We start from the raw sequence: 22339 nt of genomic DNA, 5'->3' as shown, positions 1-22339 counted from the left end.
TTCTTACAAACCATTTGAACTCTTAAACCAAAATAAACTGCACAATTTTTAATTTATCACCATGCAAAGTGGAACAAAAATATACATGAAATGTTTTAAAGTCATAAATACAGTGGAAAAAAATAGAGGTGACTTTTCTTATTTAATGAAGTGTATCTTATGTTCCTGGCTTGAAATTCACATATTTGTGTGTACGTTTGCATTGCGGTGTGCACGCGTTGTGTGCGCGCTGCTTTGCCTGCCGCTCTGTGCAGAGAAACATGGCACCATTTGATTTTACGTGAGTCAGTACCAGGTTGTACAGAAGAAATTTGATAAGTACCGAAATCATTGCCCATCCCTACTGTTATGATCAGATCAGTTATTTTAAACGCACTGGTCGGTGATTGGCCTAAAATAGCTGATCGTGTAAAGCCTGCATTTAAAAGTGAATGTATTGGAGGTGTTTGTAAATGAGTGTATCTGTTAATTATTACATGGCTGCTTTGTTTGCATAATCAAACAGTCAATGCTTCACTACTTTGCATTTAATAATAGGTGCTTTTTCCCCATCTCCCTGTTTAATGTGATGGTCATGTTGAACATTATATTACTGCTGCCTGTGGATATGTACGTCTATCGTCCGAATGCTTGATTTAGAAATACTTGGAAATGCCACACATTGTCATTTTTAAAAGCAAAATGTCTAAGAAAAAAATTGCAGGATATTCAAAAAATTTAGTTTTTTTCAATTTTTTCTTAAGTCTTCCACAAAGTTCTACAAAATGAATGAAAATTAATCACAAAATACATTCGAGTACATTTAGGTGATATGTGACTCATTGCTTGGATAGTGTCGGTATCTTACATACTTTTCATATCATTTAAAAGTGGAAGCGTTAAGTAGGGCATATTGTAATATAATGTTTAGTTTTCCGCCTATTATCAGTGGCCGACTTGAGATCAAACTGGTCCGTATTTGGCCCTTGAACCAAATTGAGTTTGACACCCCTGCTTTAAAGGCTTGGAATACATTTCTTTGTCCATTAATAACAGTACAGTACGTCCAAATGTGTGGATACTTGTGGAACTTGCTTAGTGGATAAGTGAGCATCAATTTCGTCAACAAACGGTCAGTTAGCAACAAACCCTAACACATATGTGTGTATAATGCTGTGCCATATACGGATATATATTGTAGTGCCATATAAAATTATCTACCATACGATATAACCTATTGTTAATATCAATATTTTTGATGTGTTGTATTGGTCCGCTGCGTTGCTACGTTAGCATGAAGCAGGCTAATGTAATCGCAGCAACGCTACTACTTTGCGGCAGCGTGATTACTTCACCCGGGGATACATCTAAATGAATTAATGATTGCACTTTAATGTGCACTTATTTTATGTGCACATCTGTTAATGCACAAAATACATATAGCATTTTTACTTTTTAAATGGTAGAGCATGCATACTTGAATTTGTTTTGTGTTAATGTATTTAATTGCACTTTATTGCATTCTTACAAAATTGTTTATACAAGATATTTTGAATAGAATTTGTCCATTGGTAATTTGTTTTATTTTTGATATTACGTTGTGTTTTATATCTCGAATATGGATTCATTAAATAAAAATGAGAACAATAAGAGGAAATTGCATTGATTTAATGTAATTTAATAAAAAATACTGTATCGAAATATAACATTACCTATATCGTGATATAACATTTTGTCCATATCGCACAGCACTGCGTGTATATATTTTTGTAAATGTAAAACCATACAGTATATAAAAGTAAGTATTGAATAAACGGTCAATGGTGTGTGCGTGCGTACAGTTGGATTACACTTCCTCTTCTTGTCACTGTGTTGTGCTTGAGATGTCAGAGCTGATAGGAGTGGCTGGAAAATGTTAAGTCTGCATCCCTCCTCCTCTTTCTCCTGCTCCTCTCCTGCCACCTCTCTAAAAATAGCCGACAGAAAGAAGGCAGCACATTGGAGGCTGCCAGTAGTTTCAACACTCCCACCACCAGCAACAGAGAGAGAAAGAGTCCTCTGAATCACACCTCTCAAGCTAATAATATATATCAGTTAGAAGCGCTGCCGTCTTTTACACATTTGTCGTTGTATTCATTTAAATTTGGATTGTTTGAATTAGATTTTTTAAATAAAGAAGTTGACCTATTTTTTAAGAAACTAGTCAGGTAGCGACTCAATTTGACACAGTACAATTAACTGCAGTGTATCATTCTGGCCATTGGGTATTTAATCTTCTATCCAGTATAAGGGTGTAAGAAAAAGTTAATTCGACGATATATCGCGATTTTTCACCACGCAATTATTGTATTGACCCAAAAAATTTACAAATTGATTTTTTTAATTATGTTTTCTTAATGAAAAAAAATATGTAGTTGCGCTAACATAATAACAGACCTTGTTAAACTACCTACTCCTCAATGCATTTTAGCTGGAAGTTGGTAGCACTTTATTTTCATAAAACATACTGGTATTTTTTTATAGATGTATGTGGATGATGAGATGTTACTTTAAAAAAAACAAACTTAACAGAATCAGAATCTGTTGGAGAACCAAAAGTTAAACTTTTTTGGAAAATATAATTTGACAGTTCGATAAACACACCATTGATGAGATCATTTTTAAAAGGAAATTCCAAAAAAACCTAAATATATTTCCTATTGTCTCAATAATTCAGAAAGAAAGAAATCCAATAAAAACAGAAAAGCAAAGCTTTTTTTTATTCACTTATTTTCATCTCATCAATTCGGAAAAGCCTAAACTTTTTTTCCTCCAATGAATGCAACAAGCTTCTATAATTTTGTACTTGTAATGGTTGAAATTTTAATGTGAAATTATTGATATCGTGATATATTGTTTTGTATCAAACATATTGTATCCTGACATGCAAATCGTGAATTGTATCGTCAGATTCATGGCAATACACACCCCTAATCCAGTATTGGTATGTGTATGGTATTGTGTATTTTACCTGTGTGGGGGAAAAAGCACCATTAAAGGAGTTTCACACATTATTTCAGACACTTTGTGTTTGTGCAACTAAAAGAAGAAGCACAAACAATATTGTTTTCTGTTGTTTAGAATCATTGGCCAAGTGAATTTCTACATTGAATTAAACAAATGACTTCATTAATAATTTATTTACTAACCAGAAGCCAAACTGAGTAATCCAGTGTGCGATTACTGACTAGTGTGTGAATGGTAAATCATGTTAAGATGCAGACCCTAACCCTCAGAACTCCTGGGCCCTGGGAAAGTACCTCCACCGTGGAGAGGGGAGAGAAAAATACAGCTCGACACTGTTGACAGAGAGCACTTTAAAAGCTTTTATGAGCTGCTCAATGATGTTTCAGTCTTTTTATCTGTTGTAGAAATAACCTAATATTTCATTTAGTTCATAAAGCAATATTTGATCAGAACAAATTTCAAAATCTAAAGACTGGTGACTTAAAACACATGGTCTTAAAACACAGACTCTCTTGCTTTGATTGGAAGTTGGGCTTGGCGATATATCGAGTTTTTTGTTTTGGCGATATGGAAAATTACAATATTTCCAATGTAGGTGTATACATTTTATAGCTTATTTTGTTTTCGAATACTTGTTTTAGGAGTCGTTGCTTTCACTACTTCTCAGAACAGCATAAAAAGCATAGTTTGAGGGATTACTGAGTGCTTCCTCCGAACCCAGACCTTCCCCTAAACATTCATACTACAGCGCTCACCCACACATGCTGTCCCTTTTACTAGAAAAAGCCATTAGTGGCACATCTTGTGCAACTGTTTGTTCATAAATGGCATGTGTGGCATTTTGCATCAGCAAATTTAACCCAGAATTGTCTTTTGGTCAGACTTGAATTTAAATTATCGAGATTTATATCGTATATCACCATTTTGAGAAGAAATATCGAGATGTGAGTTTTGGTCCGTATTGGCCAGCCCTCAGTTTTGGAAGGCAGACCACACTTAAAGTGTGAGGCCTAATATGGGGCAGTTTGATATCTAATGGTCCAAAGATTTGATGAAAAACCAAGTAATTTCAACATTATTTTGTCTTAGTTTGCACTTCTACATATACATAAAATATGTAAGAAACCAATGATACTCAAGCAATAAGTGATAGATTTCAGTCCCAACAGGATCTTCACTTTAAATTTCCTTCATTTGGTGACAAATTTCTATTTAATTAAGTCAAATATGTTGTAATTTGAGAGAAATTTAATGGTTTTGTAAGAATTTGTTTAACATTAGAAAATAACTGCAATTATGCGATATAGGCACCAGGAGTTTTGACTTTCATTTACACAATGGTTCATGTTTTCTGCGTGCCGAATTGGATGTTTCACAGGATATCCTGTATGATATTGCTGTAAGAAGTTTACTTTTATTATAATTTGGGGCTTAAGCAGCACTTTGCTATGACTCATTAAGCATGTCCAGCCAATCAGGTGATAGGTTGCCTCTAAGATGTCAGTCGTGTGAAGGATAAGGTGTTAATTCAGAAGGTCCAAGTACTGGATAGGACAACGGACTTAAACTGAAGCACAGAGAAACTAAAAGGTAAATTGTCATTAACGTTCAGTTTTTGATTTGATGGATCAGATAAGGCAGCAGTGATGTGGAACTGCAGGAGAAAGATGAAGAGAAAGTTGTCCTTGGAAGGATTTGGACCAAATTTTAGCAATCAAGTCTGACCTTTGTAGTCTAGTTTTCTACTAGTTTGTAACAGTTTAGCTGTAAAATAGTGGGCTGATCCTTAAGCTCACCTGCTGTTTTCTAGACGCTATTCCTCTATTTGAGAGGTTAGTGAAAGTGTGAGTGTTGCACGCATTGACCAGAGGATTGGGGTCACCGGGATAGCCACTGCTTTTAGGATCATCAGCAGGTTTTGTCTTAACCGGATTTGGCTGGAGGAGCTGAATCAACTGTGTCCCAGGATTACAGGAATGACATTGGAGCAGAGTTAAGTGTCTGCGGGCCAGATCCTCCACAGCTTCGTTAAACTCAGCCCATCATCACCAAGCTCCTTGGGTTTCCATTAGACGCTGGTTCTCCTGGTCTGCTTATTATTTACATTCCTAATATTTGTCTTATTTTTAAAGTATGTATTTTCTTTGCTGATTTTAACAAGACATTATTATTTAATGATCTATTTGGTCAAATTTTTGCTCCAGGAATTGCTAGTGTGATGGAGGGGAAGGGGCATTATCTAAATAGTTACTTGATTTAACCCTTAAACAGCTGCTATTTGCTTGTTGCTTGGTAACCATTTCTTGCTGAAAAGGAAAAATGTTGAACTTCCTACAAAGTGAAATCTTGCACTTCTGTCTGTGCCTTAACGTTTGGATTTAATAGGCACTATGTGACAGGGCTAAATTCATTATTAAATTATTATATTTTTTAGAGCCAAAGGATAGAATTTTTATCACGCAAGTCGTTTAATTCACTTCTGAATATTCAGCATCTGGTTAAAAGTGTTCATTTATTGTCGTCCTCAGATCAGCAAGAGTCTAGACGGCGGAGCAAAGCACAGCATTAGAAGAAGAAAATGAGTGAACTGGATCAGCTACGCCAGGAGGCTGAGCAACTCAAGAACCAGATCAGGGTGAGTCTACCAACTTTAAATTAATGTGAATATCCTACCTTTTCAAATTTTTCTATTAAAATTCTGGTTCTATGCTTTAAAAAAAAGTGGTCTGTTTTAAGATGAAATGCTGTATATTTTCTTAGGTACTACTAAATAGTCACTACTAGAGCTGATTAAAAAAAAAGTGATTTATTCGATCTTGAGTTGATTTCATTGAAATTTTACAAAATCGATTCATAGGTGCTGAAATCGTATTATTTTTTTGTACTCTCTCTAACCTCTGTAGTCTCGCGCTATAGTCTGGCGTTAGCAAAGTGAAGTACTGCATGAGAGGACATTCAATTCAGTACAAATATGGCAGACAAAGCTCCGCTGGGTAAGCGCCCCAGCGTAAGGCAGAAGTTTGGAACCATCTTATTAATATCCAAATACTGAATCGTGATTAATTGATTCAAACACGTATTAATCGAAATCGATTCATGAAACTGGCCGTGATACCCAGCTCCAGTCACGACTAGTGAATCGTGATGCAGCGAAAGGCTTTTATCACTGAAACAACCTGGCCGAAATAGAATGTTGTGATGACACAAGCAAAAACTGTGGCCATGTTGTATGAATACGGGCCGTGTCTGGGGTGTGAACGTATTTTAAAATATCTGAGCACTAAGAACGTTGAGACAAACCACAGAGTGCTTCTCTCTCTTTATGTGCACACACCTCAGCAGCAACAACAACTCAGTGTCACTTACAGCAGCCCACACGGAGGCTGCTGCGTGCACATGAACAACACATGCACTACAGAGTTCTAGTGTAACAATTTCAAATCAAACATAATGTAAATCCAGCAGCAGTAATTACCTTTCAAGCAGAAAAATCACCAAATCCATCTTCTACTCCTCCAGACCATACACTGTAAAAAAGACGGCGCTCTAGCTCTGGGAAAGGGGCGGGCTTGTTAGCAACAGCTGTCAGACAGTCCATCAAACACAATCCTGGCTCTGATTGGATCTTTTTGCTCGGTCGTGTTACATTCTGACAATCTGCCAAAGGCTGCAGGAGCAGCAGGGGGTGGGGCTCAATGAGTCTGTTTTTGTCACACAAACTACTAGTTTGATGTAAAGCTGTCCTTACATAGTGACAGCTTTAGCAAATATGACAAAAAGTTACATTTACGAGTTGCAGACTGCACCTTTAACACTCAACTATCTGCTAAAGATTATTATTGTTGCATGTGAGCATTACTGCAGCAGAATGAGATTACTTCAGTATGAAGATGAATTAATTCAATATATTGTTCTCTAGTTTTTCTTGAAACTTGAGAACAAGAATTACATTGTTAAATTACATTCAACCCTTAAAATTGTACATTTTTTCACCTTTGTGTCAATGTGCTATATAGTTTGTTTTAACTACTGGTAAAACTAAAGAAGCCATAATAGTTGTATTACAATTGTTAAAGTAACATATTGTCTTTACTAATGTGTTGTAGGATGCCAGGAAAGCGTGTGCAGATGCTACCCTGTCTCAGGTAAGTAATATATTAAGTTTATCTAATTACATTTTAAAAGTAGGGTCTGTATGCGACTGTGTATCAGAGAAACTCTTCCTGTAATCTCAATCCCTTTAGATCACAGCTAACATCGACCCCGTTGGCCGAATTCAGATGCGCACCAGACGGACACTGAGGGGGCATCTGGCTAAAATTTATGCCATGCACTGGGGCACTGACTCAAGGTAATACCATATAACTTCATCCTGTTCAATTAACTTTTTTTATATTCCAGTGATAGATGTCAAAAACAAGTCAAGTTTTTTTTGATTAGTTCAACAGAAGGGTGATTTTGTGCTTTTTGTATTGCACTTTGATTTTGTCTAATCTGTAATCCAAATGAATAAATATTAAACCTCAGGCCTGTTCTAAAACACCCCCTGTCTGAAAAAACAGAGAAAATGGCTATTAAGTTAAATAAATGCACAGTAAGACCAATATTGTGTGAAGGGATGTCTGATATTGACTTTTTGACTCCTGAGTCAATACTGTTCCACCATTAATCTTGAATTCAAATATCAAGTAATATTTGAAATACACAGGCTTATTTCTCCCCCAAATAATGGGTTTAATCTGACAAATACATGATCAGCTTTTAGGGGCTGTACTACGAAGTTAGATTACCTCTTATCACGCCAACTTCCAGGAGTCGATCAGTAAGTGCTGTCTTACGAAGCTCGCTATCGTCTTATGGGGTTAAATCACCATGGTAACGTAGGCTGAATGACTAGCCTGGTTGGGACCAGGTTTTGTTCTGGCTCGGATGTTAGCGAGCGCTAAAGCCCCGCCTCCTGACCAATCAGATCTCTTAGAAAACGACCTGCCCATTGTTAGAAGATCCTGGTTGGTGCAGATCTGACAGCTGCGTTTACTAATGACATCCTTTATGAAAGATATAAGTTTATATCTGATGAAACCTGTCTCTCACTGGGTGAAGTCATTCATTCTTTCATTCATAAATACATACATACATTCATTCATTCATACATACATTCATTCATACATTCATACACTATAGTGAGACTGACAGCATCAACAGGAACATACTACAGTGAAACAATGTGCTCTCATCCCAGTGTGTGTGATAAATGGAGAAAAACGTGTGTGCTGTAATAAAGTGAAATTGTTTAGAGCGCTGTCTGTCTATCATCCAATGAATTAATATCATAAATAATCTCACGCTTTTACGCATTAACAGTGTCAGCAGCTTCCTGTCTGGGTTCTTTCATTCTTGCCTTTTCTGTAACAACAGTGTTGTTTTTGGTCTGAATTATGGATTTTAATTATTCATAATTTTAAACTTAAGCAACACCTAACCTGGTTGGGACAAAGTTATGAAGTGGATCAAATCTGAGCGAGTATAAAAGCTCCGCCCCCCTAACCAATTTTTCCTGGTTGCTCTTCGCTGTCATCATGGTTTTGAATTCATTATTTGTTTAGGATCATAAGCTAAAAAAAAAAAAGTCGCTCTGCCAGGTTTCTCCATTGTAGTGATTGGTCAGACGCTGCAATCTCCACCCGTTTTATTTGGCTTTGATTAGCGTGTTGTTATCGACCTTCGTAGGACAGCTTTCTCTGACGGGGAATGTTTGGTTAGGTGAAGCCCGCTAATGGAAAGATATCCCGGATATACTAATCTAGCTTTGTAGTATAGTCCCTTGAATATATATATATTTCTAAATTATATCAATATATACCAATGTTACATTATAATGCAAATAATATTAGTAGACAGATATTACCATTTCTAATTGCTTGACACCCCCCCTGCAAAAAAAAAAAAAAAATCAATACTTCTCTTTCTGGATGAGACTTATAGTTTTTATTTTAATAATAGTAATAATAATACACTCTTTATATATATATATTTTCAAAGCACATGTTACAAAGTGCTTTCCAAAGGCAGCTACTGTATACATTAGAAAATAAAAGATACAAAGTTTTGGTCAGAGATTAATAATAATACATTTGAATAATAATAATAATAGGTTTTTTTTATAATGTACTTTACATTTAAAACAAATCTCAAAGAATAGGAATAAAAGCAAGTTTACAAACCCCTCCAAAAAAACTCAGTTCATTTTGTAAACTGAGAGCGATATCAATGCATTCCATAGCAAGCATTGGGCTGTATCCTCTTCTATTAAGACAATATGGCGCTGAGTGTCTTCAATGTTTCTAAAAAAGCTGCTGTTTTAGCTTTTGTTGTCAAAGGTTTTGTTTTGGAGCGTCAGCTGCAGAACAAGCTGTAATTTGCTGTAAATTTGCACTGTAAACAGACTTTCTTCATAGTGGGAGACATTTCTTCATAAGATGAATAAAATGCTCAGTGAAATGTCTTTATGGTCTCATCTAGGGCTGTGATCTGGACGTTAGTTCTTCAGTGTCTCCTGGGATCAGAATGTGTCCTGTCTTTTAGTTCTAGTTTTTGGTACCTTAGATTATCATGGTCTAAAAATTATGCCTGTGATTGGCTGTAACGCTGTGTTTGTCAACCTTGAGGTTGTGATGATATGTTTAGTAATTGAGAAAAGTAATTACTGATTCTAAATATATCTTGACATTTTTTTCAATTATTATTCTTTTTCAAATTAGAACACCACACAATCCTAAACAACTGTATTCTATACTTTGACTTTGTCAAATATAAATCTTAACAAAATGCAGTATAGGGCTGCGGCAATCATCATCACGATTATTTTGATCAATATTGTAATCACAATTATTTATCATGATAGGGAAAAAATTCTGTTTTTATTACACATATTTTAAACAAACAATATGTGTACAGTTTACAGTGCAAAATGGCTTTAAATAAAAATACAGTATACTAAAAAATTTAAAAAAATTAAACCAAGGATTTAAAATGTACCAAAGGCTAACGAAATAAATACATTATTATAGAGTGCAGATCCCATATTTTCAATATAAATGTTGCAGACGATCAAATTCATTAAATCGTGGCAACCAAAATTGTGATCACGATTAAAATTTGATTAATTGTGCAGCCTACAATCTTGTTATACTTTGTATAATGACAATAAATGCATTGAATTGAATTGAATAATAATAAAATAAAATATAGTGTGTAAAAAATCTCAGCTGGTGCCTTTTGTCACTTTGTACACTAATCCTAGCCACTCTGTATTTGTTGCATAATATAACAAACATGATCAAAATTATTCTTGAAAAAAGATTTGTCTCCAAAAATTTGTGATTTAAAAATGTGGTCACGAACCAAAAAAGCTTGGAAACCACTGATGTTACGTTACACGTGGGTTAGTTTAAGTTGAAGAAATCAGTCCATACTTAAAAAAACACTTTCAGAAGTTTTAAAACGGTAAGTGTTGTGTTTGAGTTCGGCTTGTTTTAGGCAAAACACCAGCGGTGTAGGTTTAGTTTTGGGGGAAACCACAGCTGGTTAATATTATGGCTTTTTATGGAAACTTTCACATGCTATTGATATTAGTTTGGGCCAGGTTTGGGGTCAATGATATTTTTCTATCACAATTATGTCTTTAATTATCCATGTTCAATTACAATTCAGTTACAATTACGGTGATCAGTATTTTACAATAAATTACAACTATAATTTTTTCCCTAAAAGTCAATTACAATTACATTCTCAGTTATTAAAGTTCAGTTATAATTTTAATAACTTTTATTCATATTGCATTATTGTATGTGTTGTCGTTTTACCATCGTTACATTAACATTTTAGTGCGTTAATTACAATTACTTATGTGAAAGTCCGTCTAGGGACAAGAGTTGGAATTTATCAATAACTATAAACTCTTTGTTCAAAACGTCAGTTACGTTCACAGTATTGTTACAATGTAAAATTGTATTGTCCCTATTGAAACAAATTATATCATAACTTTAACCCTTTAACCTTTACCACTTGTATGGGTGTGACGATTCACTGACAGGTAATGGGAAACCTTGATATGAAACATAAGTCAACTTACCGTCGCTTTTTCTTCTGAATATGCCATGCCTGCTGTTTATCTGAACCACCTTTCCATATGCGTTGTAAACAGCAGTGCCGGAAAACATCACAAAGTTTTGTGAAGTGTCGCAAAGCCGCAAATATACTGTTTTTAGTAGACATTAAACAATGTATTCACTAACTATGGATAGATGGGCCACAGGTTGGTTGAGTTTGAGGAATGGGCCAGTTTTGGCATGTTGGATAATGCTGACCTAGACCCATGTTCGATATTATGGCACTTACTCCTGGACTGTATATTATCCTTTGGCTCAGTTCTTAATAAGAGCTTAATGTGATGTGAGGTGGACGTCTGTTATCCTTTGAGAGATAGTCCCAGTACAAAGCAGACGGTCCCTGCTTAATTATGTGCTGCAGTCGTCACATGTGATTGGCTCTATGCCAACCTGATATTTAAGATTTGCATGGTCTCTACAGTCCTGGATGTGTTCACTCTATTCCCTGTGTCTGTGTGCACTGGGACCAACACTGTGATTACTTCTGTTGGGTTCACCTAGATACCAGTGCACAGCTACAGATGGAGCTACCATGGAGCGTCTACCCAACACCAAACATTGAGAGTCAAAGTGGATTTATAGCAGACATTTAGCATTATTATGGTAATGTTTCATTTACTTATTTATTTAGACAACTTTTTTCAGGAAATGTAATCTCCTGACATGTTTCAACTGCCAACTGTTAGTCTTCCTCACAGGCATCTAGTGAAGACTAACAGTTGGCAGTTGAAACATTTCAGGAGATCAAATTTCCTGAGAAAAAGAGTTGTCGGAATAAATGAAACATTAACATATTATTTAAAAAAAGAAGACAAAATGAACTTGCTGGAATTAATTTTGCATTACTCACTGAAACAAAAATAATGACTAAATGAGTTTTATGGCTTAATTTAATGTATCAGCTGCTTTCTTTCCAGCACCGTTTTTTAATTAAATTCAAACATGATCATCCTGTTCAGGATATCTAAATTATCATGCATGTATCCACTGCCCTAATAGTAATACATCAGATCATTAGATTAATTAATACAGCCACTCGGTTATGTGGAAGGGATTTAATAGCTTTCTACGCACAAAATGTAGCAGATGTTCCTCTTTCGTCATTGAATGTAATCAAATATAGATTCCAGGTGGAGAGATGTGTCATTTTCCAACAAACCAGAAACATATTTAAGGACTCAATGACACACTCAATGAGTATATACTGTCTACATACTACAAGTATGATTGGGATGATAAGCGTTCCCATCGAAGTATATTTCCAAGTGTCCCAAGATGCATTTGGAACCTACAAGGACAAAAGCTTGAAGCATACTGAGGCTGAATATCTCTGAAAGTGACCAAGTAGAATATAGGCAGTGGTGGCCTCGTGGTTACAGAAGTTGGCTGAGGGTTGCAGGTTCAAATCCACTGTGGGACATTGAGCAAGTTCCCTCCACCTAATTGCTTCCAAGACTCTCTTGAAAAAGAGATTATTAATCTCAATGAGACTTTCCTGGTTAAATAAAGGTTAAAAAAAAACTTGCTCATTTGATTCATAAAACTCAAAGAAACACATTTCATGCTGACTTTTTGCAGATTTTCAAAGACCCTCCATTGTGCTACTGACTAAACTTCTGGTTCACTTCAAAACAAGAGCCTTATGTACAAAACAGTTAAAAAAAAAAAAACTAATGGAAGATAAGAGGAGATGCTTTTATTTTGAAACAGGGATGTCCCAGGACCATTTTATGTTCTGCTCATAATGCATTATGGGACAGTTGAGTGCATACAAATTCGATATTGTATACATCCGGGTATTTCTTGCGTACTCAATCTTCCCATACTATCCAATGTGAACGCACTACATACTCATTTTGACGTCAGACTTAGTATGAGTAGTACGTTAGTATGTGAATAATTTCAACGTTATTGAGTCTTAGTTTGCACTTCTACGTATACATAAAATACAAAATATGTAAGAAATCGAATAAATCCAAGCAATTACTGACAACAGGATCTTCACTTCAAATTTCTTTGATTTTGTGACACATTTCTTTTTAATTAAGGGAAATGTTGTATAATAATTTGAGGAAAATTTAAAGATTTTGTAAGAATTATATTATTATTTTTCAACAGTTAAATTAAATATGACTGCAATCATGTGATATAAGCACAGGGAAAAGCTGTGAGCCCCTGTAAATATTGTTGAGTTTCATTCACACAATGATTGTTTTCTCTGTCATTTATACTTTCACCTGCGGGCCAAATTGGATGCTCCAAAGGGCCAGATTTAGCCCCCGGGCCTTGAGTTTGACACACATGCAGGTCATGTGGAACACACTACATTCTCATTTTGATGTCAGACTTACTATGAGTACTATGTTTTCAAACACAGCCCTAGTCTGTTACATTAGTGTTTTATAGTTTACTGTTAAATGTCTAATAATAATAATAACACTGACAGTTATAAAAATACCACTATTTTCACTCACATTTGATTGTTTAACTCCCCACCACCACTTCTTCACTGAGCTGTTAAGTCGAGTGCTTGCATGTTGCACACAGCTCACTGCTTTGTTGAACATTACAACACCTCCAGCTTCCATGATGGCTCCTCAACAAGCCCCACCCCCCCACCCCCCTCACCTGTCAACCCACATATGTGGACAGCCAATAGGATCTCTCATTGCCACAGTTTATTTTCAGTCTTGTCATTGTCACTGATTTGACAGAACAAACACTTCTCTACCTGTTTTATGAACCATTCTCTCTTTGCACAATCATGACGTAATTACCCTAAAGACACTTGATCGCCTACGGAATGTTAAAAGGATTGTCAGGTTTCATCTTACTGAGTGAGAATGTTCTGGAGACTGGGTATTTATTTATCATGTGATTTTCTTTGTTTTCCTCAGGCTTTTGGTCAGCGCTTCTCAGGATGGCAAGCTCATTATTTGGGACAGTTACACCACAAACAAGGTAAAAACAACACATTAAATATCAAGGGTATGAGAAAAAAATGGTTTTGGTGACATATCTTGATATTTCACTGCACGATAATCGTTTCGATCCAAAAAAATGTCCAAATCGATTATTTTAATCATGTTTTTTTTTAATGGAAAAAACATTTAATTGCACTTTCATAGATTTATGTGGTTACTTTAAGAATAAGAAATGAATAAAAGCATTTAATAACTTAACAGAATCTGTTGTAGAAGCAAAAGTTAAGCTTTTTTGAAAAATGTACAATGACAGTTTGATAAGCATACCACTTGTTTTTGATATTGGTACTAGAATTACTGTTAGTTACCATTTACTTGTTCTTGCAAGTTTAAAAAAAAAAATTTTCTAATTGTATTTAATACTATTTTGTAATTGTTGTATATCGCATTTAGTATCGGGATTTATCGTATCGTGAATCATATTTTATCGTCAGATTCATGGCAATGCACACCTTAATTTATTATTATTATTATTATTATTAATTGTTAATACTGATGTACACTCAAGCAATTAACATTTGCCATGTTTTCAGTTAAAAACTGTAACAGTAACGATGATGCTAAGCTTGATTTATATAGTATAGTAGTTATTTATTGAAGTACGTAGCACAAAAAGCACAAATAAGATGAGTAAAATTAAGATGTATTGTCACGTATTACTTTTTTAAATTGCAAAACAAATATTGTGAGGTTCAACTGTTAGTCACCTACTGTAGTTCCCCAAATGGCAGTAAATATTGCTGGGCAATAATTAATAACTTTAATTGAATGAATCACATGATATTCTGTGATCAACTGAGGCAATAATCATTATTATGTGTAGTCGGGTTGATTGTTACGCTCCAAATGAAATGATATAAAACATGCTATAGTAGTGTATTTTGAAATTTCCACCTTCAAAATGCATTATTCCTACAAACTATTTTTTTTTTAAGTCAAACAGATGAGGAACATAAAAGGTTTTGGGAATATATTGTTAACAGTGTTAATTTTGACCGCAAATGTTGATATAATTTTTTTCATCTTTTTCTTTTGACTAAAATTCAAATCAGTTTTAGTCAAAATTGAATTATCAGTATTATTTCAAGTTATAGTCTCATTTTAGTCAACTAAATGACATTAATATTTTAGTCGACATTGCCTTCATATTGATCCAGTGTCCGTCTTTCTATTAGGGCTGGGCGTTTTGGACCAAAATTCATATCTGGATATTTTTTTTCATGCAAATCACTCATGATTTAAAATGTTTTAAATGATAAAAATGATCCTCAAGAAAACTGACTGGAAGACTTGATATGAAACATATTTTATTGAATGTTAATTACGTACAGTATGTGTAAGCCTCAGAACCGTAACATGGTTCCCTTATTTTGTTTAATTACATTTTAACTGACAGTTTTTATAGAATTTTCATTTCCAATTACAAATACAAAGTCAATTATCTGAACTCAGTTACAATTACAACAGCAACAGATTATTTCAATTACAATTACAATATTAATAATGCCATAATTGTAATTAATGATCCATTACGCGATTACAATTATAATTGACCCTAACCCTGCCAGACTCTCCTAGTGTTTATTTGGACCTCCGTGAGCAGCAGTTATTCCCTTAACATTCTCTCAGCTTGTGTCACTTTAAAATGACAAAGTGCTGAGTTCATTATAATCCACTCACAAGTGGTGAGGGTGCAAAGTGATACTATTTATAGTGTCTATCGTGCCCTTGAGAGGTTAAATTAATGTTAGAGACAGACTTTGGCACATGCCCTCCCTCCTCCGTCACTCGTCCATCTGTCCCTGCATGCATGCGTACGTACTATCATCCCATATTAAATGTCCCTCCTCTCCTGCAGGTCCACGCCATCCCACTGCGCTCCTCCTGGGTGATGACGTGCGCCTATGCTCCTTCTGGGAACTATGTTGCTTGTGGTGGCCTGGACAACATCTGCTCCATCTACAACCTGAAGACCCGTGAAGGGAATGTGCGTGTCAGCCGTGAGCTGGCTGGACACACAGGTTTGTCACCACATTCCTCTGTACATGTTTTATTTGTTTATTTGACAGGGACGATGTCCATGCATCAACATTACAGTAAATGTACCAGAGTTAGCCTTGTGCAGGGGTCACCACCATCCTTTTATTTCATAGGTACCATATGTTCTGAAGGGTTAATAGTTTCAAAAGCACTTTTTAAATACTGCATTTTCATAGTTTCACTTTAATTAGAGGCTAAACTAATAAGGAAAGCTAGCAGTAACTTCAACTTAAAAAGGTAGGAAATGTTGAGGTTTCAACATGAAACACTTTATTTCTCCTCATTCATGCAGTCGTTTCATTTTCATTACATTTCATAGAAAATCATGTTTCTATTTTACTAACAAACAACTTTTAACTCATTGTGAAACACTTAAAATTGAACAATTATGCCATATTTTATACACATCTGTAACACTTAAAAACATGTTTCAGTGAAAATAAACATTTAAAAATGCTTAATTTAATACTAAATCTTTATCACATGCAGCAGTATTTAACCCATTTAGTACTAATTACATCACTCATATGTATTTATATTTGTGAGTTTGAATCCTGGACAGTAAATTAGATTTTAGATGGAGCTCATTGACAAGCACGCCTGAGGGCCCCTCACATGATCCATGCGGGCTACCTGGTGCCCACGTACACCGTGTTGGTGACCCCTGGCCTAATGGCTGGTTTTAATCTGCTGCTATAAAAGTCACTCTTGAGACAAAATCTATCAATATCAGTACAATAAAAAAATGTCACGTTCTAAAACGGCATAAAAACATTCATAAAACTTCATAATTCACCTTCCTAAAAGTGTTTAAATTAAATTAATACATATTTTTATTGGGAGAGATTTGTCTAAAAAAAATTGACAAATATATGCAGGATTTTCACATGTTTTTTTTTTTTACATTTTCACATGTATAATTGAATAGTAAAATGGAGTTAATCTTCAGCAGAGACTTTAATGCTGCCGTCTGTAGGGGTGGTGCTTTCCACATATGTGGGTCGGGACATTTGTGTGTGTGAATCTGAGCAAAACTGTGTCGATCCACAAATGCACTTTACACAATCCACAAGCACAATTGAAGATTTACACATGATAATTCATGATAAATACACGCACATAAATTATAAAACGCGTGTAAATTGTGTATATATTTGTTGATCTGAAAAACATGTGAAAATCATGAATTGTGCTGTAGTTTTTTAATTTCAGTCCCTGTTGGATCTTCACTTGAAAATTATTGAGTTTGTAAGCAATTTTTGTGGAATTTAGAGGAATTTTATTGAATTGTTTGTAAGAAATTGCAACATTTGTGAAAAAAAAAAAGTAGAGTTCTTTCCTTAATTTGCAATTAAAAATGACTGCATTCATGTGATATAAACAAAGGAAAACTTCAAGCTTCTAAAATTAATGCTGAATTTCATTAAATTCAGAGATGTCTACAACTGGATTATTTGGTGATTTACGCAATAATTCATGTTATCTCTTCATAATTTTTACTGTCCCCTGCGGGCCAAATTGGATGCTTGAGTTTGACACTTTTGGTCTACGTACAACAGCAGCCAAAGCTTCTACTTTCTGTTTTGTCCTTTTTATAAACAAAATCAAGCACAGGTATTTCTTCGATTATGCATTTGGTTCTGTTTTGGTGCAAATTGTTCACATTGAAGCGTTCCAGTCACATGATGTTTCAGCCTCCATTTAAACCAGCCTTGTATCAGCTCAGGCCTATGAAAGCACTGAGCTCTGAGGCAATGAGCATTCATCTGATCAGTGTCACATGATGCAGGAAGTGTGTCAGCATTTTAGTTCCAGTTCCCTCGCTACGAGGGGTTGGGTGGGGGTGGGGCGGGGGGCATATGCACTCTGCCAGCTGGTAAAGAATGAATTATGGAAGCAAGTCATGAACCAGAAAATGCCCTACAGCTTTTTTTTTTCTCCCTCTGTGTCTGATTGTGAATCAAGTCGATTCATCTCCTCCCCTACATCCTGCTCACATTGATTTCTCAGAGGGCGTGGCCATGCTTTAGAATAGGATGCTTTGTTGTAAATAAAAAAAAAAAGACATGAAAGTACAGATGCATGTTGCTGTTACACGTTATATAGCAAATCTCTGAGAAAATAATGCTTTTTATGTCTTTTAGGTTACCTGTCCTGCTGTCGCTTCCTGGATGACAACCAGATCGTCACCAGCTCTGGAGACACCACCTGGTGGGTGTTAATATTACACCTCATATCATTCACTGCTCAACCATACATAATACGTAGTAGGGCTGGACTATTTATCAATGTTCAAGAAAAACCAACTTTTCTATTTTCACAATATAGAAAATCATCTCCAATATCGATATATATATATGTATATATATATATATATATATATATATATATATATATATATAGCTTATTTTGTATCAAAATACTTGTTTCATCAAAACCACAGTTAGATGGATTTCTGATTACATCTTTACCCAGACCTTCCCCTAAACAAGCCACACTACAGAACTCACTCACACGTGCTGTCCCATAGAGGAGAAGAAGCCAAAAGTGGCACATATTTGTTAATAAATGTGACTGTGTAGCATTTTACACCAGCACATTTAACCCAGAATTGTCTTTCTGGTAATTTTTGCACCTTATCTTTCGTTTGCACAATTTCTTTGTGTAGTCTTGCTCCTTTTTCTGCGTGTGTGTATAATTATTATTATTATTGTTTTTTATTAAGCCACCCTTTTTGTCGTCTAATTACCCCTCGGGGATTAATAGTGTTTTTCTGATTCTGATCTGAAGCTTACTTTGAAATAAAATGATCAAGATTTATATTATATTTTGGCGAAAAAATATCGAGATAAGAGTTTTGGTCCATATCGCCCAGTTCTACGTAGACGTCTTCACTACTGCACTTGATTAAAGAATAATTTGAACTGGAATATTTATAACAATAACATCATATATGATTGAAATTGACAGCAAAGTGTTTTTGTATGGTGGTTTTCACAAATGTTATGGTTATCTTATAGATTTAGAGAAGAAGTTTGAGTTTTTTTCTTTTCTCTTTTTTTTCCCCCAGCGCTCTTTGGGACATCGAGACTGGTCAGCAGACGACTACCTTTGCTGGTCACACTGGTGATGTCATGAGTCTCTCTCTGGCTCCCGACACCAGGCTGTTTGTGTCTGGAGCCTGCGACGCCTCGGCCAAACTCTGGGACATCAGAGAAGGAATGTGCCGACAGACCTTCACAGGCCATGAGTCAGACATCAACGCCATCTGTGTACGGGGACACACACACACACACACACACAACACAAGGCACGCTACCGTCAAAACTTATTAAGAGAACCTAAAAGTTAATAACTGTGGGCACAATTAGGAGCATAGGGCAGGATTTGTGAAATACAAACATTCATTTTAAGTATTTTAATGCTAATGAGTGATGAAGCGTTCAAAACCAAAAAAGAATGAGTTCACACACATTTCTTTATTGCCTTGTGCAGACTGTGATGCATTTTGTTTTGCAATTCTGGGGCTGAATTTCCTGCATAGTTCTGCATACGTGACGTCAATAGCTGCGTTTCCATTAAAAACGTGATGGAAACACCAGAATTGAAAAAGAAACACTCAAATATTACAAAGTTGTTTTTTTCATGAGGAGGAATTTCAGACATTTCAATATTGAAATTTGTCACAAAAGCGCCATGGAAACACCTTCTACGCAAATACACGTCACAGAACGTGACACACCTGGTCACATGACCACTTCTTTCCGAGTAAACATGGTGCGCTACGTGTAGACAGAAGAGGAGACCCAGATATTTCTAAGCATTATACTGGCCCTCATTTATCAACCTTGCGTGAAAACGGCTGTAAATCTGAGTTCACATTGTGTCGTACAACAGGACCAACATGTGATTTATGAAACACTGGTATCTGACCAATCCAAGCATATCAATGATAAGGTGTTGATAAACACGGCGACTGAATTTCATCGTCATTAACATGTCACGCATTCAAATATCCCTGGTTTGGAGGCCCTGCCCACTGAGGTAAAACAAAAATTGGCAAGGAACTCTGCATCCTCACAGCTGAGCAGAAGAAAAACAAAGATGTTGTTTTCAGTAGTGTGAAAACTGGAATTTAAGGAGCTCGTTTTAAACGCTCTGGAAGAGAATAACGGAGGCGGTGAACAGCGTTTGGACTCGGGCTGAGGTTTAAATTAAATTCTCAATAACTAACTTTACCATTGGCTAATGGTGGTTTAAATGAAATGTTAAAAGCGTAAATCCCTGCTTTTTGATCAAGACACTTCTTTAAATTTTAGTCAAGAAAAAGTAGACGAGTCAAGCTGATGAGCGCTGTATGCTCAGATTTGAACGTGCGAACGGTTAATAAATGAGGGCCAATGAGTATATACTGTCTACTATATACTATTAGTATGATTAGGATGGTGAGCGTTCCCAATGAAGTATGCTTCCGAGTTTCCCAAGATGCATTTGGAACCTACAGCGTTAAAAACTTGAAGCACACTGAGGCTAAATATTTCTGTTGATTCTCCACCTTTGAAAGTTCTGAAAACATTTAAGTAGAATATCAACATGTGCTCATTTGATTCATTAAACTCACAGAAACACATTTTATGCTGACATTTCAGAGATTTTTGGAGACCCTCCATTGTGCTACTGACTAGACTTCCAGTTAACTTCAAAACAAGAGCCCTATTATTACAAGATAAGAAGATGTGCTTTTATTTTGAAAAGGGAATGTTTGACTTTTAGCTTGAAACCAGTCCCAGGATGATCATGGGACGGTTGAGTATGACTAGTGTGCCCACTGTGCATACTTGAAAATTGTCCTGATATAGTATACATCTGGGTATTTCTTGCATACTCGATCTTTTCGTACTATTTAATGTGAACGCACTACATCAAGGGTCCCCAATCCTGGCCCTCAAGGGCCACTATCCAGCATGTTTTAGATGTTTCCCTCTTCCAACACACCTGATTCAAATGATGAACTCATCATCAAGCTCTGCAGAAGCCTGATAACGATCCTGGTCATTTCAATCAGGGGTGTTGGAAGAGGGAAACATCTAAAACATGCTGGATAGTGGCTCTTGAGGACCAGGATTGGGGACCCCTGCACTACATATTAATTTTTACGTCAGACTTACGGTAGTATGTTAGTGTGTGATTTCGAACACGGCCTCAAAGAAGACAAGCTGGGTGGACCAAACTACTGTTTGGTTCCGCGGAGGCATGTGCAGTGGTCTTGCAGTAAACAGTGACACTATCACTGTCACTATGGTGATTTATTTGTTGATTCTATGGACCCTTTTTAATGTAAAAACAGTGTAAAATGCTGCTTGTTTATTTCTTTAGTTTCTTAAGAAGCCAAAATAGAACCAGATCTTCATGATTCTATTGACATACTCATTCCTGCTGAAATATATTGACATCTTTATTCAGATTTGCACTGGTTCTCGTTGCAGTTCTTCCCCAACGGCAACGCCTTTGCCACGGGCTCTGACGACGCCACCTGCCGGCTGTTCGACCTCCGTGCTGATCAGGAACTGATGGTTTACTCACACGACAACATCATCTGTGGTATCACCTCCGTCGCTTTCTCCAAGAGCGGCCGCCTGCTGCTGGCCGGATACGACGACTTCAACTGCAACGTCTGGGACACTTTGAAGGCCGACCGTGCTGGTGTGTAACCCACAGTGTTTTAAAGATTCATTAATGACCATCTAACGGTGACGGGAGTATATAGAACAAACTATTTTGTGTGAGCGATGCAACTGTTAGAGGGGCCACACACACCCACACACACACTGATAACAGCACGTAGTACCTCAGGACCTTTTTTGCGCATGCGGGTTCGGACTCCAAGCTGATGGAAGATGCATTTATTGTGCAAATTTTACAAAAATATCCGAATTGAGCAATAAAGCCTGCAGTGTGAACGTAGCCAATAATGTCAGATCTGTGTAGAGTTCTAAACGTTTAGAAGAAATCACTCTAGCCGCAGGCTGTTTGGCTTTTTGAGCTCAAGTTGAAACTATGTCCACTTGAGCTTTTGTCATAACTGGTGTTTGGAAATTTATAATTTCTTACTTTCGAAAACGGTTTTTTCGAAGTATGTTGGTCAGTTTGTTTGTTTGT

The 22339-nt window shown here is 36.0% G+C and overlaps 1 protein-coding gene across 1 annotated transcript in view; it reads left to right on the top strand.

Annotated features, from left to right (window-relative positions):
* The window catches only part of LOC114467706 (guanine nucleotide-binding protein G(I)/G(S)/G(T) subunit beta-1), a 49877-nt gene that overhangs the window by 23144 nt on the left and 4394 nt on the right, over nt 1–22339 (top strand). The window contains exons 2-9 of the mRNA XM_028454212.1: nt 5514–5620; nt 7092–7130; nt 7230–7336; nt 14054–14117; nt 15999–16161; nt 18325–18391; nt 19251–19452; nt 21667–21883. Of these exons, the coding sequence (XP_028310013.1) occupies nt 5564–5620; nt 7092–7130; nt 7230–7336; nt 14054–14117; nt 15999–16161; nt 18325–18391; nt 19251–19452; nt 21667–21883 (916 nt within the window). The 5' untranslated portion in view covers nt 5514–5563. The remainder of the gene's footprint in view (nt 1–5513; nt 5621–7091; nt 7131–7229; nt 7337–14053; nt 14118–15998; nt 16162–18324; nt 18392–19250; nt 19453–21666; nt 21884–22339) is intronic.

This window comes from Gouania willdenowi, chromosome 7 (assembly GCF_900634775.1).
Source record: "Gouania willdenowi chromosome 7, fGouWil2.1, whole genome shotgun sequence".
In the NCBI taxonomy this organism is placed as follows: domain Eukaryota; kingdom Metazoa; phylum Chordata; class Actinopteri; order Blenniiformes; family Gobiesocidae; genus Gouania; species Gouania willdenowi.
The sequence above is the reverse complement of the archived record's forward strand: the minus strand, read 5'-3'. Positions and strand labels throughout refer to the sequence as shown.